The 27,923-nt window shown below is 36.9% G+C and overlaps 4 protein-coding genes across 8 annotated transcripts; 2 read left to right on the top strand and 2 right to left on the bottom strand.

The window, feature by feature from the left end:
* Window positions 1-6,327: 6,327 nt before the first annotated feature.
* On the top strand, window positions 6,328-11,193 carry LOC112166077 (protein FAR-RED IMPAIRED RESPONSE 1). Of its 4 annotated transcripts, none has more exons than XM_024302833.2 (9): window positions 6,328-6,467; window positions 7,138-9,490; window positions 9,592-9,648; window positions 9,947-10,015; window positions 10,144-10,209; window positions 10,319-10,387; window positions 10,549-10,614; window positions 10,694-10,790; window positions 10,944-11,193. In XM_024302833.2, exons 2-8 carry the CDS (start codon window positions 7,232-7,234, stop codon window positions 10,772-10,774), a joined length of 2,667 nt encoding a protein of 888 aa, XP_024158601.1. In that variant the 5' UTR covers window positions 6,328-6,467; window positions 7,138-7,231; the 3' UTR covers window positions 10,775-10,790; window positions 10,944-11,193. The 4 variants fall into 4 exon arrangements, with proteins under 4 accessions (XP_024158601.1, XP_024158600.1, XP_024158599.1 ...); XM_024302832.2 differs by having other exon boundaries at window positions 10,694-10,784; window positions 10,941-11,193; XM_024302831.2 differs by having other exon boundaries at window positions 10,694-10,784.
* Window positions 11,194-11,406: 213 nt separating this feature from the next.
* LOC112166080 (50S ribosomal protein L7/L12) lies at window positions 11,407-13,190 on the bottom strand. Of its 2 annotated transcripts, none has more exons than XM_024302838.2 (2): window positions 13,055-13,190; window positions 11,407-12,464 (listed from the first exon to the last, which is right to left on the bottom strand). In XM_024302838.2, exon 2 carries the CDS (start codon window positions 12,375-12,377, stop codon window positions 11,736-11,738), a length of 642 nt encoding a protein of 213 aa, XP_024158606.1. In that variant the 5' UTR covers window positions 12,378-12,464; window positions 13,055-13,190; the 3' UTR covers window positions 11,407-11,735. The 2 variants fall into 2 exon arrangements, with proteins under 2 accessions (XP_024158606.1, XP_024158605.1); XM_024302837.2 differs by having other exon boundaries at window positions 11,407-12,482.
* Window positions 13,191-13,288: 98 nt separating this feature from the next.
* On the top strand, window positions 13,289-15,906 carry LOC112166079 (urease accessory protein D). The gene is made up of 8 exons (XM_024302836.2): window positions 13,289-13,428; window positions 13,599-13,664; window positions 13,765-13,839; window positions 14,002-14,046; window positions 14,249-14,479; window positions 14,779-14,861; window positions 14,997-15,165; window positions 15,489-15,906. Exons 1-8 carry the CDS (start codon window positions 13,327-13,329, stop codon window positions 15,600-15,602), a joined length of 885 nt encoding a protein of 294 aa, XP_024158604.2. The 5' UTR covers window positions 13,289-13,326; the 3' UTR covers window positions 15,603-15,906.
* Window positions 15,907-16,297: 391 nt separating this feature from the next.
* On the bottom strand, window positions 16,298-22,689 carry LOC112166078 (UDP-N-acetylglucosamine diphosphorylase 1). Its single transcript, XM_024302835.2, has 15 exons — window positions 22,394-22,689; window positions 22,172-22,226; window positions 21,933-22,084; window positions 20,505-20,544; window positions 20,305-20,397; window positions 19,978-20,090; window positions 19,781-19,855; window positions 19,253-19,292; window positions 19,050-19,132; window positions 18,636-18,713; window positions 18,009-18,152; window positions 17,712-17,779; window positions 16,980-17,094; window positions 16,728-16,884; window positions 16,298-16,623 (listed from the first exon to the last, which is right to left on the bottom strand). The coding sequence occupies exons 1-15, from the start codon at window positions 22,547-22,549 to the stop codon at window positions 16,526-16,528; spliced, it is 1,467 nt and encodes a 488-aa protein (XP_024158603.1). The 5' UTR covers window positions 22,550-22,689; the 3' UTR covers window positions 16,298-16,525.
* Window positions 22,690-27,923: the final 5,234 nt, after the last annotated feature.

Genomic DNA, 27,923 nt, shown 5'->3' on the forward strand with positions numbered 1-27,923 from the left:
GAACTTCTGGTTCAATATTTATGTGTGAACTTTTGGTTCATTAAGTACCTGCATTCTATTCATATATATTCTAGTGCAAGGAAATTTTTTAAGCCACTAAAATATTCATATAATTAATATGAGCAAATAGATAAGCAAGTAACACCACAAAATCATTATAGTAATAAACGCAATATATGTTATTAAAATGAATAATGAAAAGAAAGAATAAATTATGAAGTGATTGTGGTAATGAGCATAAATTACTATAGTAATTGCTTTGGATAGAAATCAATCAAAATCAAAACACGGATTAATCAATCACCAATTAATTGGCCTCAAATCTGCTTCTGGCAGAATTAATACTAAATAGTGGTAATACATACTAACTTTCCATAGTGGTATAGCGGACAACATGTTGAGTAGGTATCTATTTTTAGCTGGGTTTGAATCCCAGCAACTGCACAATCTGTTTTTTTTTTCTTTCTTGTTGAATTGATATTACTGATATTGATTTGGTACTACTGGACCAAGTACTACAGATATATAGTTGCAGTCCATAATTTTTTTTTTTTTTTTCCAATCAAACAATCCCAAACACATGAACAAATATATACAAATACGTATACCAAGTAAATAAATCATGTAGGATTTGCTAGGGTTCATGCATTATGGTGATTTTTCATATTCAATCAATAGGCACAATAAGAAAGAAGCATGAATATAAAATTAGGTTTTGGAAAACATTACTTGATGACGGACGGATGAATCTTCAGCTTATGTGTGTAGAACTGAGAAGGTTGTCTTCTCAGCCAATCCAAGAGCTATTCGCCTCTTCTGGACAGCTCCCACTTCGAATGGTGTACAGGTCTCAAAACAACTCCAATATTGAAATTTGGAGGGCAGATAGAAGAGGCAGAGACGAACAACTTTGATGAAGGAAAGATTTTGATCTGAGGTCCCGATCAAGAGGTTTCGGGGCGTGCAAACAGGCTACAGCAGGGGGGTTTTTGTTTTCTTGGCTAGGGCTTGGGTTAGAGCTTCGTGCTGATAACGTGTTATAAAATGAAAGCAAAAGTGTTTCAGAAAAAGAGAGAGTTTGGACGCATGGAGATAGAGTGTGTCTATTCATCTCACAATGAGGGGGTTTATATAGGAGTACATGATGTATACAAATAGGCAACGTTTAATAGCAACGTCAATTACTCCTATTCACAATTCTATCAATCACTAATCTATAGTGAAAGGCATATATGACTCTTCATCTATTTACATGATATTAGCCATAACTATTTACAACAGGAAATACAATCTCAAGCAGTTTTTATAATCAACCCAATTCATTAGACAAAACAGAGCAGTGATAAAAATGGTAAATAAACCAATCCAACACATCACATACAAAAGTTCACCGAACACATAGAAACAGAAAGGCAGTTTAATATGACATATGATTCTTTCTTTGAGTTTTTTGTTATTTTTAGTCTCAGTGTACATTTGAATCTCAATTGCATAAACTTCCAAATGTTGACTCCCTTTCTTTTGATCATCTATACCATTTTCTTTTTGACAAGACTTATGAAGTTTCTTCATAATCTAATAGTGCAACATAGGCTACTCTCAGCCTTTCAAGATCACAAATTCACAACCATCATAGGTAATAAGATAAACAGATATTACCTAACTCATTCTCCCATATTCGCCATCTCAAACCAAATTTTGCAAAGCTTAAGATTTGTCTTGAACCAAAGCCTCTGCACAACAAGACGGAAAGAAACAAGGAAATTAAATAATTTGACCCTCTTTCTGCAGTGGTATTGATTCTTCTTATTGACCTAAAATTCATAGCCTCAAGGCGATTATGATGCATTACAAACCAGAACCGAAAGAGTACATGAAAAATCAAGCTTATACCACCAAGTCAATTGACAAAACCAGAAATTTCATTGATCTAAGAACTATTTGTTCCCCAAACCTATTGTTTAATGGCATTAGTAATAAACCGAAAGCTGAAGCATGTGTACCAAGCATACCATAAACTCATAAATCTTTTCAGAGCACAGATTATATACAATTTTCAGTTACAAATTGTCATCAAACAGAACGGAGTAAGCATCAAAACAAAAGTCAACATGAGGAGCTCAATTGCAACAACAACACTCACCAGCTAAATCGCAACCTCTTTCGCTTGTCTGAATATTCATACCTCAAAAAGACCAATAATTTAAGCACCTCCATGAAATCCTCAAATCCAATTTTGAACATAAAACATAATTAGAATCACAAAAGTCGAACCAAGATAGATCTCCCCAAAGAAGCCGCTATCGATGTTCCGTCCCAGCCTGAACTTATTCTCAATAAGAGACTCCATTTGCGCAACCCGAATAGGAAAGAAACCCTAACCCCAAAACTACAAACCCTCTTAAAATCAAACCTTTGGAGAGAGAATCTAAGTGCCAAGTAGCATACTAGAGCTCTGTCGACTGCACTACAATGACACCGCCAGGATTGTTGTCAACCGAAGCAAAACGAAAAAACAGAGAGCATAAGCAAGCAAAAAAATTTGTACAGACAGCACTGTCGGTGTGTGGGCTCTCCGTGTTGGAGAGAGAGAGAGAGAGAGAGAGAGAGATAGATAGATAGATAGATCTAGAGTTAGAGCAAGTCCACCCATAGTCAAGAAATATCAAGGTCGAAAAGTCAATGCGTCGACCAGTCAAGAAACTGTTTGCTGCCACTGGACATGGGTTTCCACCCGTTCTGTTTCTTGACCAGTCAGTTTTACTGTTCATTGATTTTTTTTTTTAATTTTTTTTTTATAATTGGAAAATTGAAATAGATTTGATGTAAAACGATATTAATAATAGAGATTTATGGATAATTAATGTCATAATTATTTTTGAGAAATTTAGTTTCGAATCGATTTTATTTTTGAAACGAACGTTATTTAGGGGGATCTCGAAAATCGACTTTTTATACATATATAATTTGGGAAAACTTCCTTCATGAAAGTTATAGAGATCGTCGATACGAGTTCATGCATATGTGGAATGCAAAAATCGGAATTCGTATGAACTAGTTATAAATTTTTGAAAATTTGAAAATTTTCTATAAATAGCAAAAATTTATGGTCCTTTTTCATAAGGACAGATTTTTCCTCTTTTCTTCACTTTCACCCCTGAAACTCTCTCTTCTCTCTCCGCCGCGTCTCCTCAGACCCATCGGGTCCCGGCCGACCCGACCCGAGTTTTCCGGCGTCGTAGTGCGTCCTCCGGCCGCGGACCCGGGCCGTACGGGCTCACCTCGGCCTGCTTGTCCTCCCCACAGTGGTGCCTCACCTCACCACTCAGCCCAGAAGGAGATCGAAGGCCTCCCACAGCCGTGCGACATGACCCGACCGAAATTCCAGTTTTCAGGCATCCTCTCGATGACTGGGTGTCAAATCCTGCCTAATTGCGGGGCCACGCGTCAGTGTCTCGTCCTCCACTGCCTTACTTCAGCGTGTCATCTTCTCCATTTCTATAGATAACATGGGTGACGTCATCAGTTGGCCGAGCTGGCAGATGCTTTGGCTAGGTCAAGAAAAATGTCAGCCTGTTGCCTTTTTTCATGGCTTCGGTCAAGGAAGTCATCTTCTTGCCCGGTCAGAACACCACCGTTGGAAGCAGGTTTTTCTCCTCCATGGTCACCACCTCAGCTTTTCCTGGCTCGTGACAAGTCAAGAAGCAACTGGTGGACTTGCTCTTAGTGAGAAGTGTGAGAGATGGATCTAGATGAACCAGATAGAGGGATCTAGGGTTAAACTGAAAAGTGCGAGAGACTGACAGGGAGAGAGGGAACTTTTTGTATATGCCGTTAGTTAAGATCTCCATAGATCTGACAGTTACCACTGAATATCAAAAACGGAGAAACCCCCAAGTTGATGGACACCAGTATCATAAAATATCATAAAAATTGAGCCAAATTCAAATTTCTTCATCTGTCAGTTCCGCAAATAGCTTGACAGTGGAAAGAAGGGCCCACTTGAATGCACATTTGGACCATTTGGCCTACTTAATACCCACTGATAACAGAGGCTCCTCAATAATATATATATATATATATATATATATATATATATATGTATGGGTCATTTACCTTACTTAATACCCACTGATAATAGTGGAAGGAAAAAAAAGTCCCACTGATTTTTCAAATCAGTGTGATACTGTTCTCTTTGCACAATGATGATTTTTAGTGGCTAAAAAAGAGGTGCTATTGGGGAAATTTCTAGTAGTGCACGTCATTATTGGGCCCAAATTTCAGTTTCTTATCTTGCCATCCAAAAATTCCAATTGAATAGTTACTAAGTCTCCAATGTGAGACTTGGATTGTTACTTGATTTGACCGAGTCTCCAATATGAGACTTGAGAAACCCAATTTCCAATGTGGGAATTTGATTGTTAAATGATTGCAAATGCATACCTTAATTGATTGCACGTCTCTAGGTTTGTACGTGAGGGAGCGTGTTGACGAAGAAATATCTCACATTAGAAAAGTGACAGAAAGATAATATAATTTATAAGTGGGTGACTCATACCCAATTATACCTATTCCTTTTGTGATAATTACTGAAGATTGAAGAGAGAGTAATAATTACATATATTGCTGTCATTTTCGATCCTTCAATTGCAATTCAAGAATTGAAGAATCAACATAGTGGACTAAAGGATAACTGCTAAAGCGATTTCACTTTTTTTCTATTATATATACTAGCCTCATACTTGTGTATGCACGTCTCAATATTGAAAAAAAAAAATGAAGAATGTGGAAGTTGCCGCATTTTTTTTTTTTTGATCTAAATGGAACTTTATTAATAATGAAAAGATTACAACGAGTTATGGAGTATCAATCTAAACTTATTCCCCAACATGGTGGAAAAGTTAGAAAGTTACCCACACTAAACTTCACACTGAAAGTCCATATTGATGCACTTCTTCATATTTTTATATTTAGTGTTTTTTTTTTTCATTAATGCACGTTTTATTATAAAAAAAAATGAAGCACGTGGAAGTTGTGTGCACTTCTTTAATTTTTGTCATATTTATATTTTTTCTCCTTTTTTATTTTTCCATAATTACCTTCTAGATAATTTTATTTTTGAGTTTTTATTTAAAATAATATTTAAAAAAGACATTTTAGACACTATATTTTAGTAAAACTCTTTTACACTAAAAGAGTGCCTTCATTTTTTTTTTTGAACGAAGAGTGTCTCCATTTTTTTGAGAGATATTTTAAAGATGTGTTGCGTTCTCATTTTCAATTTTTATTTTTATTACCATTTTTATTACGAGACGTGGATGTCTGGAGGGCCTCCTTGACTGAGCATTCCGCCCTTCCCCAGACATCCACGTCCTCGGCCAATAGCGACTTTGAATAGCCTTTATGGTTTTGGTCGTAAGCGGCGGTTGCAAGCCATCGCTCGATCCCAGGAATTGCACACCAGTAAAGCTCTACCCACCAGTGTCCTTGTTCCGGCCTGTACTCCTCCTCAGACCTTCACCGGCGGACAGATACTATAAACCTACCCGTCCGATGACGACGTCCCGAAGACGTGCTGCCGGACGAAACATGGGAACAAACTGTTCGACTCTTCTTCAAAAACGAAAACCGCTTTTACTTCGCTTCGGAAAACGCAAACCAACTTTTTTTTGGTTGGTTTTAAAGACATTTTAGACACTATATTTTAGTAAAACTCATTCACACTAACAATTTTTTTATTTTTTTTTTTCTGAATGGAGAGTGCCTCCATTTTTAGTTTTAGAGATGTGTTGTGCTCTCATTTTCAATTTTTATTTTTATTTTTACCATTTTATTCTCTATGTATTAAATCCTTTAATTGTAGGCATGGGCATGGAAGAAGGCAATTTCTGGATTTTTTTTTTAATTTACTAATTTAGACAATTAGACACAAACACTGTTTACTTATTAATTACTAGTCTGCAATCACATGCTCTGTATGTGTAAGAAAAATTTTTATTGTAAAAAAAAAAAGAGTTATCTGCAAAAGAAAATAGATTTAGTGGGTAGTTATTGCAGAGAGAATAGTGGGAGAAAAAATGGGAGGTTGTGAGATAATTTCTTTTCAATTTTCTTAATAAAATCTTTTTATAATTTTCCTATTTACCCTTGTGATTTAATTTGTTGTCAAAGTTTTTTAATCTTTCAGGGTTAAATCTGTCAAAATTTTCAGTTTTGGCTAACAAAGCCTCTTCTCTTAATAATAGTATAGATTATTTGTTTTTTAATCAAAAAAGACATATAATTATTATTTTTAAGTGGGTGCCTACGTGGAAAGAAATGGGCGAGTATGGGAAATTGGAAATGCGAGTATGGCAGTCGCAATTGAATCCCTAATCTGCAAATCTGAAGTGCAGGGCTTTTTCCTACTCGCGGCCCCCAATTGTTCTCTCTCTCTCTCTCTCTCTTGCTCTATGGACCCTGCTCATGTAAATACAAATCTCTTTCCTTTATTATTTCTGAATTAACCCTTTTTCTTTTTTGTGAGTTTGTGTTTATTCTAGTTACTTATGAGCTATACAATTCAGTGATTGTGGTTTCCTAATTTGTTAATAGTTCATAGGAGGTTTGAATTGTATTGTTTTCCTTTTTAGCTTCTGTGAAATGTGGACTCTTTAACTGTTTCTGGGTTCAACTTTTTCTGTATGTACTTTGGTTAAGTAAAGTATCTGTTTTTAAATTTTAATTAATGCTCAGTTGTAAATTGTGATATATTTTCCTTACTTCAGATATAGGATCTTATTGTGAAAGTTTTCATTTTGGATCACCATTTGGGTTTTTGGTTCTCTGAATTTTTCTGGGTATCTCAGTTATTTGCTGTTATATGCAGGAGTTTTTTTTTGATTTCCTGTTTGGTTGTGTGAAAGTTACTATCTTGAGTGTGATATGTAATTCTGAAGTGGGATAAATTGTGATTCATGAATTTTCTCTAGTTGCTTTTTTTTTTTCGAAAATCTTGGTATAGTGTGGGACATTGTTAGAGGAATTTAGTGTTGACTGTTATCTAGTGTGCAATAGCTATGAACCATTTCATTCTCCTGCGTTTTCTTATTTCTGCTATTCTTTTAACTTGTGGTGTTGTATGTCCTGTTACTGCAGTGAAATGTTTCAGCTTCTGGTTAGACTATAAGTTACTGAGCTCTTACTAGTACATACATGAAGTGGTTGCTTTAAGAAAGTTGTGATTTTTGCCATGAGGATTGATCTTGAACAGCCTTCGGGAGAATCCCACAAGGCAGATAATGGACCTAGTGGCAGAGAGGAAGATACTTCTGGAGATCGAGCCATTGTAAGTGTAACTAATGTTCCTATAAATGACAAGGAGAATACAGGAAAAAATGTGAATGGAAGTGTGTCAAATTCCAAAAACAGGGTAGATGCCAGAGATGAAATCAACTTGAATGCTCCGAAAGATTTAGAGCTTCATGACGGATTGGAGTTTGAATCAAAGGAAGAAGCTTTTTCCTTCTATAAAGAATATGCCAAGTCTATGGGGTTCGCTGCAGTAATTAAGGCTAGCCGACGGTCCAGAGCATCTGGAAAATTTATTGATGCAAAATTTGGATGCAGTAGATATGGGACCAAACCAGAAACTAGTAAAGCTCAAACTGCAGAGCCTGGTTCATATTCCAGAGAATCAAGTATCTGTCTTAAGAGAAAACGAGGAGGTCGTGCTAGCCGATCTTTGGAAAAAACAGATTGCAAAGCCTGCATGCATGTTAAGAGAAGGCAAGATGGTCGATGGACTGTTTGTACTCTCATTAAAGAGCACAATCATGAAATTTTCCCTGATGAAGCCTATTTTTTTCGAGGGCACAGGAAGTTAGATTTAAGTAGTGGTAATGTTGATGGCATACACGCTATCCGGAGAAGAACAAAGAATATGTTTGCCAATATGTCCAGACATTCTGGGGGGTACAAGAAATCCAGCAATCAAAAGGGTGGTGGGAAAAATCAGTCACCAAGCTTACAACATTTGTCTTTGGAGGAAGGAGATGCTCAAGTCATGCTTGACCATTTTCTGTGTATGCAAGATGAGAATCCTAACTTCTTTTGTGCAATTGATCTGAATGAAGAGCAGCGATTGAGAAATGTCTTCTGGGTTGATGCCAAAGGTAGACTTGATTATGGAAATTTTAGTGATGTAGTATTTCTTGATACCACATATATCAAGAATGAATATAAATTGCCATTTGCTCCCTTTATTGGTGTGAACCACCATCTTCAGTTCATTTTGCTTGGATGTGCTTTACTTGCTGATGAGAGTAAATCAAACTATGTCTGGCTGATGCGGGCATGGCTAAAAGCAATGGGGGGACGTGCTCCAAGAGTGATACTTACTGACCAGGACAAGTTCTTGAAAGAAGCTATCGCAGAGGTCTTTCCTGATAGTCGTCATTGTTTTTGTTTGTGGCACATATTGGGTAAGATTCATGAGAAGCTTGGATATGTGATTAGGCAGCACGATCAATTTATGGAAAAATTTAACAAATGCATTTTCAAGTCTTGGACAAATGAACAGGTTGAAATAAGATGGTTCAAAATGGTTGATAGATTCAATTTAAGAAATGACATATGGTTGCAGTCATTGTATGAAGATCGTAGACAATGGATACCGGCATACTTGAGAGACATTTTCTTGGCAGGGATGTCTACAACTCAGCGATCAGAAAGTATAAACTGTTTCTTTGACAAATACATGCAAAGGAGAACTACATTGAAAGAGTTCTTTGAACAATACAATACAATCCTCCGTGAGAAGTATGAAGAGGAAGCAAAAGCAGATTTTGAAACATGGCATAAACAGCCAGCGTTGAAATCTCCATCGCCTTTTGGAAAACAAATGGCTACCATGTATACTCATGCAATATTTAAGAAATTCCAAGTTGAGGTGTTGGGAGTGGTTGCTTGTCACCCAAAGAAAGAAGCTGAAGATGGAGGAATCAAAACTTTTCGTGTTCAAGATTTTGAAGAGAATCAACATTTCATTGTGGAGTGGAATGAAATGACGTCAGATATATCCTGTTTGTGCCATTCATTTGAATTCAATGGTTTCCTTTGTAGACATGTGTTGATTGTGCTGCAAATATCTGGTGTACACAATATTCCATCTCAGTATATATTAAAACGTTGGACAAAAGATGCAAAGAGCAGGGAAACAAGGGGTGTAGGGTCGAGTTCGGTTGAGTCTAGAGTTCAACGTTACAATGATCTATGCCGACGTGCCTTTGAATTGGGTGATGAAGGTTCTTTATCCCAGGAAAGTTACAATATTGCGTTTATGGCATTGGAAGAAGCTTTGAGAAATTGTGAGAATATAAATAACTCAATTCAGAGTGTAATAGAACCAGTGTCTCCAGAGGCTCATGGTCCTCATAGCTTTGAAGGAATGAACCAAGGTAACAGCACTAACAAGACAAATAAAAAGAATATTACATCCAAGAAAGGACAGGTTAGCTGAGTTTTCTGGTGGTTGCTATGCTTATATTCCTGGTTCTTTTATGATGTTTTTGAATGGTCATTCAGTTCAATGTGTCCTTCGAATTCTTTTAGGTACATTCAGAGCCAGAGGTCCTAACCATTGAGATGCAAGAGAGCTGGCAAGGAATGGTTAGTTATGTTATGTTTTTGTTTACACCTGAGTTTTAAAGCACCTACTACAATTTCATACTATGAAAAGCGTGTTTCTTGATGTGGGTTCCAGACTTGGGACACTCAAACTGAAGAGCACCAGCCCTTGATTGTTCTAATGAATGACAAGAGAGCATGCAACCGATGGTATGGTATAGTGTAGTGACAACTGAGCAATTTTGGAAAGAAAAAAGCTGTTTCTTATTCACATTGTTTTTCATTCAGAATTCATGATTTTGTGAAAGTCCTGAGCTAAGTACTTCTATCTTTATCATAGGAACAACTGAGCTCGAGAGCTCCCACCCTAGATGGTTACATTGGTCCTCAACAAATTGTTCAAGGAATGGTAAGAGATCATCTTCATGACAAAAAAAAAAAAAAAGTTTGGGATTTCTGTCAAGGACCTGTGTAACAAAATTTGTCGTGTGCTTGTGGAAAAATGATTTGACCTGTCTTCCTTGGATCTTCTTGTAGGGGCCGTTAAACACAGTTTCCTCAAGGCGTGATAACTATTATAGCAATCAGCATATGCAAGGGCTGGTAATGCATCTGAAATGTGACCTGTGTGTGGATGTTTTCGATAAACACAACTGTCTAATTGTTTACCAAAACAAAGAACTTCTTAATGAGATTCTCTTTTCTGTCGTAGGGGCAATTGAACTCAATCACACCCATCCAGGATGCTCAATACATAACTCAGCAGAGACTGCATGGAGTGGTACAACACTTTGTTGTTTCCTTATCAGATTTTGTAGATTCGTTCTTATCAGATCTTATCATAGATGGGAAGCAGGGATTGCTCTTGAGGATTTATATCATCTGTTACTGTCACTTGTGCTGTTTGCATGTGAATAATGATAGCATGTTGCTTGCTTGCAGGGGCAGTTGCATTTCAGACCACAAACTATTCCAAGTTTTGTAATTGAAGATGATTTGCAAGATATGGTACGCTAATCCTTACCCAAGTTTTTAAAGTTTTTTCTTTGTATGATTATTTATATTGGGTTTTTCTCTCTTGTTCCAGGATCAGTCCACTGTGGGACGCACTCAGATTCATGGGTTGGCATCAAACCATTTGCAGTCGAAACATCCCTCTCGTCAGTAGCAATAGATAGGTACAGGCGAGTCACAAAAGTACTTAAAACAAATCTTGGTTCCATCATAGGCCACAATTTAATCATATATCATCCATCGTTTCATTGTCATGTGGCAAAGAACGGGTTCTTTTGCTGGCTTTTTTACTGCTTAATGAACCAAGCCGGTTTTTCCAGCAGGGGGCGAGGAAATAATATATCAAACCACAGCAATCAAATTGAAGAAATCGACATAGGGAGAGAACTAGATCCTGGTTGGACGAAAAATCTTTCGCATTTGTCCGCTTAGAGTACATATTGGAAGCCCTCTGAATTTGAAGAAAATTTGTAGCTGTAGCTTTGTTGTATGTTATCGTTTTGTCTTTGTCCATGTACAATTTTAGTTGTAATCCAAAATCCAAATATTATAATCAATACAAGTTTATAATCATCTCCAATTCTAATTTCAAGTTTTTCATTATCTGCCCTAGTACATAACTAAAACTGGTACAGCAGTGCAACCCTCTTTGGAAAAAAATCTGGCAATTCTTTACCACATAGAAGTAGAACTGCCACGGTACTCGAAACTATTAAGTCAGCTGCACAACCCTCCTTTACCACAGGGTTGATGGACTTGCAGTCCTTCAAAATTATAAGCATCAGATTAATAATGTGCCTATTAAATTGAAATTAATAATGAAAAACTTCATCCCCTTCAAAATCTAAACAAGGGAATAAGAATCATGGAAGGAGTTCATCCATGGGCGAATCTTAAACAAAATCGCAGCTTTATCAGAACAGCTCAGATATCAATACAACAAGAAATCAATCTTGAGCAAATTTCTCAACTTAAAACAATTGGAGAAAACCTGATATGTGTTTCATTTGGATTGATAAAATTCCAGAAAGCTGTTGGCCTGGTGTTTCCCCAGAAACATGAACTAATCTCACAAATTTCTCGTAGTGGATTACATACGGATCATGTATTTTATTTCACTCAAGAACAACTTTCGCTCCAAGAGCTTTCAGCTTCTCTACAAGTTGCTCTCCTTCCTCCTTTGACACACCGGCCTTTAACACGGATGGTGCCTTCTCCACTAAATCCTTTGCTTCCTTGAGGCCCAAATCAGTGAAGCTCCTTACCTCCTTGATCAGTTTTATTTTTGAAGCCGCCTCAAAGGACTCTAACTTTAATTCAAATACCGTCTTTTCTACTTTCTTTTCCTCCTTAGCCGCTGCTGGTCCCTTCATTGCCAATCCTATTGCAGCAGCTCCTGGCTTCATGACTCCCACAGTTGGTGGTACCCTCAGTCCCTTTTTCTTCATAATGATCGAACCCAGCTCAGCAACTTCAGCCAGTGTGAGTGATGATATTTCATCTACGAGCCTGAATACACGCTCTGTGGGAGGACTGCGATGCTCTGTAGGATCAAAAGTTGCCGGATCGTAATCAGCTGGGAGTCTCCTTTGATCAATCTCCACTTCTTCCTCCTCCTCTTCTTTCCTTGCAGGTTGACTAAAGTTTTGGTAAAACCCATTTAAGCTACCCGGATTCAGTGCTCCGAGGGGAGAAATAATGGCTCTTCTGCAAAGCCCATTAGGTAAATGATTCCTTAGTCTTAAGATCAAGCTCATTTCTGCAAGGTTTCCAAAGGACTTTGTTCTCTTACAAATACGAAATCAACAATCCATTTCACGACTCACTTTAGCAATTATCTGGGCCTGGAATCCACAGTAAACCTGTCAGATTCAATTTGTTAAGGATTGATGCAAGTCTTTGATTCAAATTAATCTAAGCTTAATACAAGTTCTATAAACCTAACGCTAAAGCGTAAATAAATGTACTCTTAAACAAAAAAATAACTCCCAAACTTTCAGCTTCATTTCCTGAGGAACTAAATTTGTGAACTCAAGCAAAGTAAATGTTCTACGTTGTGATTCTCTTCAACCTCTCCAAATCAAAATCAAATGAAAAAGACTTGCAATGGTTTCTGAGACTAGAAGGGCAGATTTGACTCCTGAAATCCCATCATTTTGGGTTTTGGGTTTTTCTTCGATACCCTTATTCACAAGATTGAAACTTTCTCTTCAACTAAGCTTCATCAATAACAGAACAGACGGAAAAGCAACCAACTTTCAAAGTTTTGGTTAAAAATCTCCGAACCCATTTTCCCAGATCGTTGAAAACTTAATCAGGCATAGAATTCTAAGCCAAACACCATTTCTGATTCACAAGTCCAAATCAAGCACTGTAAATTACATATATACAGACAACAGATACATTTATATATAAGAGAGAAGGAAGCGAGTACCTTTCAGAAACCTGAGTAGGAGTTCTAAGCTGGTGAGAGCTGAGATGGAATAGAACCCTAGAAATCAACCAGACTGCAACAGAGGGTTTTAGCTTTGCCCTTGGGGGCTTCAGACTCTTTTAATTTTGTTTTATTTCTTTACCGGGTCTAAAACATAACGGGTTTTAATCCGGGTGGGTGAACCCGGCCCAACGTGGAGGACACGTGGTGCTAGACTGCTAGCGATATATAATATGATACTCGTTTTGGGTAGTGAGGGCTGGAGAGTAGGGATGGAAAAACAGGGAAGGTTGGTGGTTGAAAAAGTGGGAGGAAGGTCAACTGTGACAAGGAGCTTCTCAAAGTACCCTCTCAAATTCATAGTACCCAGAAAGGTTTCAACTTTATTAGCAAATTTAGTATATGAATGGACCCTTTTGGGATGTTGATTGTGATGATCCCAGAAAGGTTTCATTAGTAATATGGAGTTGGCATATTTTGGTAGCTGTAATTTGATATCAGTAATATGAATTGACCCCTTATGTTGATTGTGATGATTCTTCAGGTGGGTTCCTCTAAAGCTGATGCTGTTTGGGTTTACACCCTCACCTATGGTGGTGGCATTGTCACTGTGTGTAACTATCTACTGCCTCTTATTTTGGGTTGTATTGTTATTCAGCAATCTTAAGTACTTGTAATTTATTTTTGTACTTTGTTGTTCTTGTGTTCAGGGAGATTCTATTTCTTGTGAATTTACCATTGGAGATGGTTGCACCACTGTCATAACAACCCAAGCTTCCACCAAGGTTACTTTTTTTTTATATAAGAAATATCTCTGTGTTGGATTTCATATCATTAGCCCACTAGTCTAGTTCCTTTGTTCCGTTGGATTAATGGGTTTTTGAGGATTGAGTTCATAGACGTGTATTGAATCTGGAATTCTCAAATAGGTTTATGTTCTTGCATAGGTATACAAGTCTCTGGGGGCCAAGTGCTCTGAACAAGTCATGGAGGTAACCAATCTGGCCTAAACCAACATATGAAAGCAATCAAATCAACTATCAATTGGGAGTTTATTGATATACAATTAATCAGATAATGTTATGCTTTGATTAGTAGTGTTCATTGCATGAATCACGGAAATCAAAACGTTGATCGAATTTGAAATTTGCTATTAATTTCAAGTGACAGCAGCTAATTTTTTCCATGCAGTAGGCAAGAGTTGGGAGCAATGCTCTTTTGGCTGTCATTCCAGATCCTGTGACATGTTTTTCCACAGCGAGATACTCCCAGAAACAAATCTTTAGGGTAGTCTCTGACTCAAGTTTGGTCCTTGTTGATTGGATTACCAGTGGGCGTCATGAAAGTGGAGAAAAATGGGATTTTGATCTTTATAAGAGTGCAAACCACATCTTTATAGGAGATGAGCCCTTGTTTCTTGACATGGTAATCATTTTCACTTAATTCATTTTTCGTTTGTTGCATTCTGAAGAGGTTACCTGTTAGTTATCTCTGATATCACCACTTAATTACCTGAATATGCTGATCAACATACCATAATGCTGACTAATTCAATTCATTCACCCATCTCCCTTTCATTGTCTTTTCAAACACACAAACGGAAATACATCTCCTATTTTTACATGAATAAAGTTTCATGCTTGCACAAGATTTTTCGGAAGTCAGCTTTGAAGTAGAACTCCTTCTTTTCCTCTTCTTCAGCTGATTCAATGTTTCTGGGACAGGTGCACCTGGAGAGTGGAAGTGCTTCTTCAATTGCAGAACGCATGCAGGACTATCAAGTCATTGCAATGGTTGTACTGTTGGGGTTAGTAATTTCAGTATGTATAGATACTATGAACCTTTTCTTTGCCTTTATTCTAATTTTACTTTGGTATTCCAAGATGCACTTTATTTGAGATGGATAAATCCAATGTTACACCTTTTGGTTGCTTTATTATAGGCCAAAGATAAAGTACATTCAAGACCTAGTTCAAGAAAATGTGAAAAGGATGATGTCTGAGCAATTGCACATTCCTTCCACTGCCTCAGGTCGCCAAAAGAATTCAAATTCTGATTATCGCTTCACCAAACCAAGCTTTATTGCTTCTTCCAGTGTTTTTGGTTCTAAGGTATAGTGGTCTGGTCATGCTGCAACAAGTAATGGTTGCCACATTTTCCTTATAAGAGTGGCAGGACTTCAAAAAGTAATATGCTAGTAGAGCCTTTTTGTGTATCATTAAGACCTGCCTATCAAGGCCACTAATGACCTCAATAACGTAGGAAATCCCTCAGTCTAAAAACTTCATAGTAATTAAGATCTTAATGCAATCTCAGTTGTGTGGTTCTGTTAATTTTTCTGTTTTGTTTAAAGATTTAGTTGGAAGGTTCTTTTCAATTAGTGTAGTATTAACAACCATCTGAACTAAATGCGAATCATATGTGATGTGTGCAGGGAATAGGGGTGGTTGTTCGTATAGCTGCCACAACAACTGAATCAGTTTACGAGTTCCTGCAGCATCAATTGGCCGGGATGGAGCCACTACTTGGTGTATCACCATATCACTAAACCTGCATGTAGAAGTGTAGAATGCTTCATCTCATGAAAGGAATCAATACTGGGGCTTAGTCTGTGATTTTGTTGTAAGCATGAAGTAGTTTTATAACCCACAAACTAGATTTATATTTTTGGCTCTTTCATTTATTTCCCCACCTACGATCAGATTTTTTTTTGTCTTCAACTCCTTAAATAGTCTACAATATTTAAAACAAGTTACAGCCATTTGAAAGTTCTTGTTGGCTCTTCATGTTTGATATATAATTATACATTCTATACTTGGTCATTATCGAACATTATTCCCCTTTTTCCCAAACGTGATGTCCTTCTGGTTTGTACTTGTCAGGATCCCACACTACAGCTCTATGGCCTACTTATGTTACACCTAAATTTTGTTATTTCATCCCAAATGTGATAATGTTCTGTAGCAAATTGCACTTCATATAGTTGGATAAATAAGTAACTGAGCTCCTTTAGTCAGCTGAGTTCATCTGGAGTAAAATTTTACCATTTTGTATTGTTGATATAATCCCGCATCGGATTAATGATACTCGTACAGTAAACTCTGGGCATGTTTCATCCATTGTCAATTTGTTCCCGTTTTGTTTCATCCAAACATTTTTTAGTGTAAGCTTCCAATTTGTTTGGATGAAAATTGTAATATTGTATTGCGTGAACCATTTTATAATGACTTTGACACGGTATAATTAATCATGAAGGAAATGCCAACCAAATAATAAAATACAAAACATATATTGATAGAGTTAAAACCAAGACCAAGATATCCCAAACTGTCATTTTATACAACACAGATCACCCGCTAAATCTATCTCAACACATCAACGAGATAGATGGACCTAATTCACCCACTCTAGTTGTTTCATGTGAATAAGGAGCCGCACAAATTAAGAACAAAGCAATTCTTGTAACTCTTTTTAGAATGAAATCTCACAAGGGGCATGGAACGTTCTTCCACGGCAAATAGCTTCTAGGTTTTCTCCAGCATAAGAACAAAGAGGTGATACCTCCACACCTGGTTTCAAGATCGATTGTCAAAAGTGAAAACACTAACAATTGCACCATGGCCAGAGAAAAATGAATTGGCTACATGTTTGAAAGCAAAAATGAATGAATTACCGGTTGCATATAAGGGCACTGAATGTGTTAAGAATCCACCAGCAGCGACTACCCAACGAGTGTGCAGTCGAAGAACAAGAAGCCTCGCACTGTCTGGGGTGTCAAAGTTTGACCCGTTTGCATTTTTTACTGGTGCGAACTCTTCTTCACGCAATACCTGAATTTTTGGCAAACAAAAGCAGCTCTTAGCACTACAAAGTTAAGGAAAGAGAGCTAGGGGTTTAAATTACAAAGAGTGGGACATAGAATCACCTCAAAAAGTGCAGTTGATGGTGCATATGGAAACGCATCAAAAACAAACTGCTCTAGTTTAAATCCCACTGTCTGTCCATGGATAGAAGGAATCTTCTTCTCGGCAAGATGGTAACTGAATTCACAAAAACATGTTTATAACAGCATCCTTAGCCAAGACAATGGATGAGAAACTCAAAATGCAGGGTGTCAATGATGTATAGACCAAAAAACAAAGTCATTCAATATCTGCTACTTTGTACGACCCCAAGGAGTATGCATTTATATTTCTTTAGTGCACGACCCCAAAGGCTAACGAATTCCCCAGACAAAGGGATTTAGAAAGCTAGCTGAGGTTCCCTCTCCTTCTATTACTTAGAGACCATGGAACCTCTGCATACAAAATATAGAGCAATGACAACAACCACAGCAACAAGTTGACATCACCTCTGTCATTTCTAACAATCTAGATATGATCAAATGTTGGTTTGAACATTTTTGTTTTGGAGGAGAAAATCAAAAAGATGACAGAAAGCTGACAATCTACGGCTGTGTTGCACAGATACGATACAAGATACATAAGTACAATGATACAGAAAGTATTTGTTAAACATAAGGCATAAATAAAATACATACATATTTGAATTTGTTTCTTCATTCCTTTTGTTATTGATGTTTGTTTTGTTTCAACATCAATCCTTACATTTAAAAATAAAACTCAGATGAGAGAGAGAGAGAGAGAGAGAGACTAACATGCTATCTTTCTCAAGGCCATTTGCTACTTGGTTTAGAAAATCCAGTGTAAACATGTGCAAGCACACCTGAAAAACACAATGTGACAAGAGTTGCTGACACATGAATCAAGAAGCACACGACTATCATTATGAAATTGTTAATCTTAAAGCAGATGCCAAGTGAAAATGCACAACAAGAAACATCGATATCCATGCAGCTAGCCATTAATACACTAAAGCAGGAATATAGAAGTTATAAGAGAGTTTTCTCAACAGCAAGCAATAGTAGATTAAAGAAGGTGGTGAAAGGCATTACATTACTCCAACAAAAACGAAGACGTCCCGTTTGTTGATTGATTGCAGAAGACAGAGACGAATCCATCTCACTGTATTCCACCACAGTAAGGGGTCCACCTTTTCCTCGTCGTACAAACACACCAACCTTTTCTTGGGGATAAGCCTGTAATCAAAAATCCAAGTAACTCAATATATAATACATCTAAAGTCCCATATGTATGAAATAGTACAAATCTTAGAACTCATATGTATTTGTAAATGGATATATGCTGAGACGGATATGCGGTCAAAAGTATACTCTTCGGGAATACTTCCAATATTTCTCAAGTTATTAAGATATCCATACAGGTCAAAAATGTTTGTATTTATGGTTCACAGGATTTCCCCAGATTAATGGGTATGAACCAACAAAGAAGATACTGATAAAGCCTTAAGAATTCCATATTAGAGGGCATGTGCACAATCATAAACAGAAAGGGCAAGAGAAAATACATGAGTAAATTTTTTTTATAAGGAAATATTTGGATTCAAATGGATTAAACAATGCAATGGAAGCTATACTGCAATCCACCTTCAATTGGTTTCTCAATCTCTATACTTTAACTTCATACAATGTTACACAATTTCATGCAGGGATACTAGTTACCTTACGAACAACTTTTGCAGCGGATGCAACGCCTTTATCAATGAAATAGCCCAAGAAAGTTGGATCAGCTACACGAACCTGCTTTCAAGAACCTAATCAATATGACTTTAATATAAGAAAGAGCTTTCAAGTCTTCAATGAACAAAAGCATTTCACTCCCCTCGGTCAAATTGTTAAAAGCAAAAAGAGGAGTTGTATTATCTCTGTTAGTTTACCAATATAGTGCGTATAAACAAAATTAGTGGTTTTTGTTGCTTCTACCCACCCTTATCCTACATCCGCAATGTGCAGGTGAAATTTCTGGTGGGAAAGAAAAGAGAAAACGAATGTGGAAGAGAGAGAATTTCTTATCCCAAGCAGGTTTTTTTTTTTCTTTCAGAAAGCACACTTTATGCAGAAAGGCAGAAAGCTCACCAGTGCATTGTCAACTCCATAGCAATCCACATACTTAACGCCTCTCGTAGCCATATCTTCTAATAATCTTGAAGACTTCAAAGCTGATCAACAAAGAGGGCTTCAATTAACTAATGAATAGTTTATCAGCAGTAAAATAAAATAAAGGAAATCAAGCTCAGCTGTAGTGTTCTACATGTTGATTAAATATTATAGAAACGTACCTGAATATACTCCTCCATTCCCATCTGGAGACTTAGCTACCTGGCTTAATAAGTAAATTGATGTTAATCACATCTTTTTTTTAGGAGTGATAGATCACAATCTCTATGGGCAAAGAGTGTGTGTGTGTGCGCGTGTGAAAATATGGAAAGAGAGGAATTTAAGTAATGTGATAATTGTCAATAAAAATAAGTGAAAGCTGGGGGGGGGGCACTTGACAGATCCCTGGGCATAAATACGCTCCAACATCTAAGAGCCACAGAGTAATTCTCTCATACTTTCAGAGGTTGACCACCAAAAAGAAAACAGTAGGGTTCAGCATTAAGTGAGCTTATCAAGGAGTTCCAAAATGAATCTGAAGGACCACCTTACCAACCCCTACCTAAGAAGCTTATTGCATAAGTTGTGGTTTGACAACTAGAGTGTGCAAGTGGCAATTATTCAATTTTTAATCCATATCTAAGTTTGCAATCGACTTATATCCTACAAACCCTGAGCATAAAGAATTCCGGTACAAATAAAAATCATACTCTGTATGGAGTTTCCATAATATATCTACCATCCCCTGAAACACAAGGTATGGTGCCTTGCTGAAAGAAGGTGACCTGCATCAAGAAGTGTGACCTCAAAAAGTAAGCAAAACCGCTTTTCCTTCAGAAGACGAAAAATCACAAAAACAGAAGAACTATAGCAAGAATAAGGAAAATAGACTCTGAAATCTTTTTACCTGATCAGCTTCAAGACCAAAGTATTTATGACTTTCAAAAAATTTTCTTGTGGCTTCATCAGTAAATGGACTGGTCATAATATACCAATGTATTTGCAGTGGTGCAGCAGAACCTGAATAATATAGTAATTAGTACCTTAAATTACTTACAGTTTGCAATGAATTTAAAAGTTCTAGTTCAGCTGTTAGTAGCCTTATCATTTAAGCTCTAATTTCAGCTTCGCCAAGACCAAGGGTTTTAACTTAGTGGGAGCCTGGGAGGCTACCCTGTTTTGTGGCGCTGCCTATGGAATGAAAAGATAGGTGAAGAAAATAAATAAACCCTACCATCATTTGTAGACTGAGCAGCTAGTCTCTGAACACACAAAATCCGCTCAGCTTGAAGTTGAAAGAGTGACTTTCCAGATGGAAGCCCGATATCTAATATTCAAGTACAAAAGAACAATAAGATAATCATTTCAGGTAAAACTTAGTAGAAAAGTATGATGGTAGAAACCAGGTAGGGAAGGAAAAGAAATAATACTCACTGAAACATCCCTTTGGGTCTGAACTTCCAAGTCGAGTTCCCTGCATAAATCAGCCAAACACACACTTGACTAATTGAGGTATGCAGAAAATTTACAGAAGCAAACATGCCAGAAGAATTACAATAATTTTATTCTTCAACTACCTCGCTCACCCCAACTTAAGGAATAAGAAAGAAATAAAAATAAATAAATAAATAAAAAAGGAGAATCAATCAACATATCTTCATAAGCCCCAAACCAGAATCATGATCAGATAGTTATTCTGTGTAAAGAGGGATAAAGAGAATCTGCTATTTATGGGATGGTTTGCTTGGCAAAGCATGGCTATAAATCTATAATCCTTTATACTAGAGTGAACCGTGTCAGCAATCCTATACTAAAGTTTTCAAACAAACAATGTGAACTCTGCAACATTAAGAAAGATAGTCTGACAGTTATTTGATTCAGTTTCTCAAGCATTCCAAGCTCTAAACAGAAAATCTAATAATACTTGGTTTCTTGCAGTGAATAAGAAAGGTATGTCCCGAATTATGATATGTTTAATCATTTCATTCACAGGGAAAATAGGTGGTAGCTTGCATTACCAGAAAAGGCATTATTACTACGAAGCCCGAGTATTTTACTGTCACTATTAGTTGTGCACAAACCGAAACATGTGATTATTTGAGTCACGAAGCTGGCAAGATGCCCCTTGACATGATCTTCATAGGCTTTAAGATCTTTTTATGTCAAAAGTGTTGGCCTAGAAAAGGAACCTACACAACTCAAATATACCAATGCTCAACTAGGTAGGATTCCTCCATTATGAGGTTTCAAATACTAACAAGGAATGAGCTACAGTATACAGACCATTATAATTTTGTAACATACCCCCACGCACTGGCCTCTTGCCTAAGAAAGAAAGAAAAAATTAAAGAAAGTCTTGGAATCCTATAAAGCAACTTTGGTGTAAATAATCATTACTCAAGGGATAAACCGCATTCTATACTTTTTCTATCACTAAGAATAAGTGCTATCCACAATTGTCCCAAATGCACATCCAGAAAAGAACATCATACCAACCAGAGAGAGAGAGAAAAGTTATTGGTATAACTATATATAATTCTATAAAGCAACATCATACCAAAATAATAGTTAGGGGGGGGGGGGCTGATTATGTCCATTATACACTTAAAAAGTTTGATTCTTCATTCATAATGAACATGACTCATCTCTATCAAGTTGTCTTTATGTGCACATAACCCCGAAAAGCGACATCATACCACAAAAGTTAGTGTTTGTGAGAGAGAGAGAGGCATTATTAATCTAATAGTTCTCTTTTGGTGCAGTGTAAAGTTCAACATTAAGTAAAAGCAATGAGTAAAAGCCACATTAAGCACCAAATCCAGAAAGTTAAAAAGCATAATTATAAAAATTAGGACCTCTCACCTGTCCACCGGATAAGAGCAAGACGGCCAACTTTCCGTCGTGGATTGCTTTCAATCCCATCTTCCACCATCTCTCTCGGTCTTCAAGACTCCGCTCCTCCACACTCGACACACTGCTCTCCGGCACAGGCTCAATCGCCGCCGTCGGCAGCCCTGCGAATCCAAACCAAACCAAATCAAAATCCATCACAATTACACTGTATAATTATCACAATGCGTAGCTAGTAACAATACACTAACCGTGAGATCGCAGCGAACACCGAATGATCCGATCGATTCTCGAAAGATCCAAGCTCTGTTGCCAAACACAAACACAAATTGCATCAATTTCACTAGCGCTAAGCTCAATCAACACCAATGCAATCAAATTTTGATTCAAAAAAATCAGTGAAAATCATCATTATCTGAATTTTGGCAAGCTCTGTTTCTAAGAAGCAGAGGAATAGAGAGATCTGAAATGACCTCGATGTCCTTGACGAGGAGCTGACGCTCGTCGGGGGAGAGCTCGTCCCAGAGGGCGAAGGCGTCTTCCTGGCCGTAATCCTTGAGCCTCTCGAGCAACGCCTGGGGCGGAGGAGGAGGTGTCATCGGCGACACGTCGTTCACTAGCTCCCTCATTTTTATTTTTTTCTCTCTCTAGAATTTCAGAATCTCTCTCTCTCTCTCTCTCTCTCTAGAAAACTGTGCCAGATCTCTCGCCCTGTCCTCTTGAGGTTAATAGTGACTGGTGAGAGAAGAAGAGAAGAAGAGAATCCACGGAGGACAGCTAAACACTCGCAGTGGCGAGGAAGACAAGAATCAATCAGTAACCACCTACTGGTTGCGAAATGTCATAATTGCCCCTGACCCGGTTACGCGCGATTGGGTAAGTACGGGTCCGGGGGTCGTGTATCAGAGGGGTGTGGGGCCACGAGCAGGACGGGGGAACGTTCGTGCAGTGAGGTAGTCTGATGTGGGAAAACTAGGAGAGACGAGGAATAGTGCTTCAACTACCGATTTGTTTGACTCTGCCGACAATGCCCTTTACCGGATGGGGTCCGAGTACGATCCGAACCCTTTAGAAAATGGGTGGGTTACCTTAAAAGTTTCATTTTCTCTCGTACTATCTTTTTATTTGTACTTCTTTGAAAATTTTTTTTTTAAAAAAAATCTAAATCATATAATTTTGCCCTTGAAAAGGAAACTTCATCCATCCCGACGAATGGCCGGCTCCACCTCAATCAGACAGCGCTTTTAATTAGCATCATAATTTTATGGAGTAACTACAAGATTTTGATTTTTTTTTTTTAATATCATTATATCAATCAACGAGTACACTCGTTTAAAATGACATCCCTTATAAATTCGGGAGCAGTACCAAATCATGTTTGGTTAACACTATTACATGGTTTGCTTGCTAACTTATGAGCCACTACATTGGCCTCAGGCGGAGCAAAAGTTACTTTGAACTCCACATGAGCACGCAATCTTTCTTTCACATCATCAAGAAGAAAACTACACATAGAAAGGTCCCCTTCTTTCTGGTTCATTGCAGCTGCCAACATAGAGCAATCAGTTTCAAGGATGACCTTATTATAGTTGTGCATACCTTCAACTATCTGAATTGCCTCAAACAAAGCTTGTAATTATGCATAAATATGTGTGGTAATAGACTGCAAAGGCCGAATTGCTACTACCCGAACTTGTCCTCGAGCATCTCGAAACACAACCCCAGCTCCACTTTGATTCATTTTTATAGTAATTTGATTCGTTTAAATAAGCACAGTTAGTCTTTTTTATATTGTACATGATTTTTTTATTTAATTTTTGTCTAAAATAAATATATTTATTCTGAGATGCATGGATAATTATGTTATGTTGCGTGCTTAAGGGGTGTCAAAAATAAGTTGGACCACAATAAATGTTGCTTAATTTTGTGGTCCATTGAGTATCACCTATTATTTCTTATGCTAATTCAGTTCTAGTTTAATTTTTGAAAATGAGTTTCATATGTTTAGATCTCAAAGAAAATACATTACCTACTGTCCTACTCGATCAACATCATGGCATGGGCAGCATATTTTTTTCGTATTAAATGTTAATTTACTATCTGATTGTAAATTGAATAATTTTGAAATATGTATTTCTTCTTACATTTCTATGCTTGTAACACGAGCAAAAGTAACACAAAATAATTAAAAACAATTCAATAGTGATGTGTATAATTATTCTTTTACAATAGTACTGCTTCAGGTACGTATACATTTTCTTCTTTCTATTCAATCTGCTGATACGCCATTAAAGAAACTTATCCTTTGAGCCTTTGAGGAATGGACCAAGAAGATGGTAAACTAATCCGCTGATCGTCATCTATTCAAACTTCAAAGCATGATGGGGAAATTGAATATGAAAAATTAGGTTCATGATGATAAGGATTGGACGATCATGCATTTAAACTCTAGGTCAAGAGAGCCAACAATCGTAATCAATAAGTCTATCACATTCAAATAAATTCCATGCCTATTATATTCCTTTGTTTGTAATGCAATGCTTGATATAAACACTCAACCATTATGTTAAGGTGTTGTTCTCACTGATCATTACATGACAGATCTGAACAACCACCAAATAATCAATGGGGTGGCGAAGGCGCCTTTTGGTATTCTTTCTTTTGTTGAATAATAATAAGGATTAATTTCAGTTTACCTCCTTAGATTTGGAGGTGTCATCATTTCACTCCCTTTACTTTCAATTTTGAATTTTTACCCCCTAAATTTTCCAATTTCAATCAGCCGTATCTAATTTCTACTATTTCGTCCAAATTGGACGTTAAGTTTGACCCTTGAGGGCTAAAATGGTCATTTCAACATAAAAATAAAAAAAATAATTTTTTTTCTTCTGTTTTTTATTTTTTTTCTTCTGTTTCTTCGTTTTATTTTTTATTTTTTTATTTTATTTTGTCTTCAACCTATACACCACAAGTTATAATAGGTTTATAAAAACAAAAAAAATACTCTAGGTGGTTGAAAGCTGCTCACTGGTCTACGATATTTGTGACATATCTCTGATAAAGTGAAGAATTTAGGATATATCCCTAATAAAGTAAAAAAATATCTGTAAAAAATAATTTTACACTTTATCTGTAAATAAATATCTGTAGAAAATGATTTTACACAGATATTTCTTCACTTTATTGGAGATATACAGATATTTACAGATAAAGTATAAAATCATTTTTTACAGATATTTCTTCACTTTATTAGGGATATATCCTAAAATTCTTCAATTTATTGGAGATATATCACACCAAGAAGCCCGAATCACACCAAGAAGCCCGAGGAAGAGTTTGTGCTTCATATTCCGACTTATGATGGACAAATGGCACAATGTGAATAGTTGGAACAAGTCATCAAGTTCAAGAGCCAATAGGAAAACTCCACCTAAGCACGTGAACCCTAATTCTTTTAGGTTTTGGATTTCCTACACAATAAGAAAGATGAAGGCAACCTCTAAGCATATAAAAGGAGATCAATCTGCAGCAGCTCTCTCTCTCTTCCTCCCCTTCTTTAGTTAATTTTGTTTATTCTATGTTTTGCTAGTTTTTATTAGTTAGGGGGCTGCTTGAAGCCCCTAGACATGAACTACAAGATGATTTGACTTTTGATTGTATTTTCTTTTAATCCAAGATGAGACTGTTGTTTACTACTTTTCCATTGATGAATGCTTGCTTGTATGCTTTGAGTGCACGCTTAGTATGCATGTTAGGATTCTACCGCTTTGATTGTTTGATGCCTGTGTCAATAGTTGGACTCCTCAAACCTTCTAGAGAAGCAATTGTTAGTTTTCACTATCAAGTAAACTAAGTCCTAGGTTTAGCAAGGCGCTAAGTTTATTGCGATGCCTAGTGATGTCTCAAACTCTTTTAGACTTTAATGATCTCTGCATGTTTAATCTAACAAGCGTACCTTTAGGTTGCATTGCTTGGGAATAGTCTAGGTGTAGAGCACTTCCTGTCTAGCGTACGAAGTAAGAAAGGGTAATAGGTTGTGTTCAAGCGTACCGAGCCAATCTGAGCATCTTCATCTAGATTAATTGAATTAAGATTGAACAAATTATCTTGTGTGTGATTTTCCGGGGTGGACGCATCTTCCCTAACTATCTTCATCATATTGTTTTCAAACCATCTTAAAACCAGTTTTTGTTATTTTCAGTTTCTGTACTCTATATTTTCGTATTTGTTTAGAATAGTAAATCAATTCCAAAAATCACCAAATTTTGTGTGCTCGACCTCCTGTGTATCTAGTACTTCTCTGTAAATTTTCGTAATTTTCTGAATAGTATAGATTAGGTTTTTAGTTAGGTTTTCGACTGTTGTTCGCTAGGAACAGTGGTCACTTTTGTGACATTGTTTTGAGTAGTTATAACCTTAGTCCTCTGCGGGAAAGACCCTTGTTTGCCCTTGCTACAATTGACAATCTTAAGTGTGAATAAGGAAAATCAATAACTTATAAATTTAGCTATCAGGTTTCCTGATTGAGGATTTGGTGTTGAGTTCTTTGAAATGGCAGATTTTGGGTTGTGTAACGAAGGTTCAATGACCGATTTTAGTTCTATGGTTTGCTGATAAGGACGATCGTCGGAAGCCTTGTAGTGGTGTCGGTGGCACTGTTAATGATGACAGTTGATTAGGTTGCTCCTTCGCTACCTTGGCCTTGGACCTTTGGGTCTGGGTCTGGGTCTAGGGTTGGGCAAGTTTGAGCCAGTGTAACATGGATGGTTTGCTGGGGTGGACGCCTACCAGACTTGGTGATTGAGCCTGTTCGGCTTGAACAGTTTTATAGATGGGCCTTTTTGAAGGGTGCCTTGACACCCTCATGTAACACTTAGTTGTTTTGATGAGCCGGTCTATTGGACTATTAGATTGGCATTTTTGATATGGAGTCCATGATAACGTTTGCTCTTGATCAATATCTCTGTTTGGAGATTGGTAACTATCTAGGTTTGGCATTTTTTGCGAGTCTGTTGTCTGTTAGGAACTTAGGATCTCTTCTATGTGTTGTGTCTAGAAGTACATGTTTTCATCGTACCACAATTAAGTGTTGGGGCGGGCTAGTAAAAAAAAGATGATTTTGCCTTGGAAGAGCAAGGTGTTCTTGACAGTTGCAACAAGCTTTAATATGCTCTTAATGAATAGTTTATAGACTCTATTTGTCAAGTTTAGAGTTTGATCAGCGGACCAGTTTACTGTTCAAATTTGATGTATGTACCATTTTGAATTTCTGCTTTGATTAATGATAACTTGATTGGTTAAAAAAAAATTAATAATAAGACATTGGGTGCGGCTATTGTCACCCTACTAACCACTTTATTCACCCTTCATGCTCTTCTCACCCTACATATACTCTTTTAATTTCAACTTTACTTTGTTCACTCATTTGCACCACCCAAAATATCATTTCTATCTAATACTATTTTGTTCACCCTACATTCTCTTCTCACCCTATATATATATATATATATATTTATATATATATATATATATATATTTTAATTTCAAGTTTACTTTGTCACCTTATATATTTTTTTTAATTTTAAGTTTACTTTGTTAATCCATTTTGCAGTACTCAAAATATATTTTTCCCAAGCAATTAAGAGAAACTTGAGAAGTGAAGGGGAGAATGATGGTCTTGCTTGAGAAGTGAAGGGGAGAAACTTAATTCAAGTTTCCACTACAACGGGACGGTCTTGCTCAGAAAGGAATAACATGGGGAAGTTTAGAATGATGGTGCTTGACTGAATTACCCAATGAACATACATCAATCTTCGTTCAATTTATTGGTTCTTTGCCATATAAATGTTTCACTACTGATGGATTGAAATATGGGATATGATTATACCTATTTTATTTTCTCTTCTGGAAACTATGATAGGTCATTGCACTATAAAAAAAGTTCAAAAACAAATGAGTGACCATTCAATTGCTGAATTGCATTAATAATTATTTGTTTTTTAG

This window comes from Rosa chinensis, chromosome 5, assembly GCF_002994745.2.
Source record: "Rosa chinensis cultivar Old Blush chromosome 5, RchiOBHm-V2, whole genome shotgun sequence".
NCBI lineage: Eukaryota > Viridiplantae > Streptophyta > Magnoliopsida > Rosales > Rosaceae > Rosa > Rosa chinensis.

Bases quoted from the DNA above. Each gene is read 5' to 3' on its own strand.
- LOC112166078 (XM_024302835.2), bottom strand. From the start codon at position 22,549: ATGAGGGAGCTAGTGAACGACGTGTCGCCGATGACACCTCCTCCTCCG. The intron at 22,227-22,393 runs GTCATTTCAGAT...GTTTGGCAACAG, and splicing joins TCCTCGTCAAGGACATCGAG to AGCTTGGATCTTTCGAGAAT. The intron at 16,624-16,727 runs GTAATTCATTCA...TCTTGAAACCAG, and splicing joins AGTGCCCTTATATGCAACCG to GTGTGGAGGTATCACCTCTT.
- LOC112166079 (XM_024302836.2), top strand. From the start codon at position 13,327: ATGGAAAAACAGGGAAGGTTGGTGGTTGAAAAAGTGGGAGGAAGGTCA. The intron at 13,665-13,764 runs GTGTGTAACTAT...TCTTGTGTTCAG, and splicing joins ATGGTGGTGGCATTGTCACT to GGAGATTCTATTTCTTGTGA. The intron at 15,166-15,488 runs GTATAGTGGTCT...TGATGTGTGCAG, and splicing joins CCAGTGTTTTTGGTTCTAAG to GGAATAGGGGTGGTTGTTCG.
- LOC112166080 (XM_024302838.2), bottom strand. From the start codon at position 12,377: ATGAGCTTGATCTTAAGACTAAGGAATCATTTACCTAATGGGCTTTGC.
- LOC112166077 (XM_024302830.2), top strand. From the start codon at position 7,232: ATGAGGATTGATCTTGAACAGCCTTCGGGAGAATCCCACAAGGCAGAT. The intron at 9,491-9,591 runs GTTAGCTGAGTT...GAATTCTTTTAG, and splicing joins TTACATCCAAGAAAGGACAG to GTACATTCAGAGCCAGAGGT. The intron at 10,210-10,318 runs GTAATGCATCTG...TTTCTGTCGTAG, and splicing joins ATCAGCATATGCAAGGGCTG to GGGCAATTGAACTCAATCAC.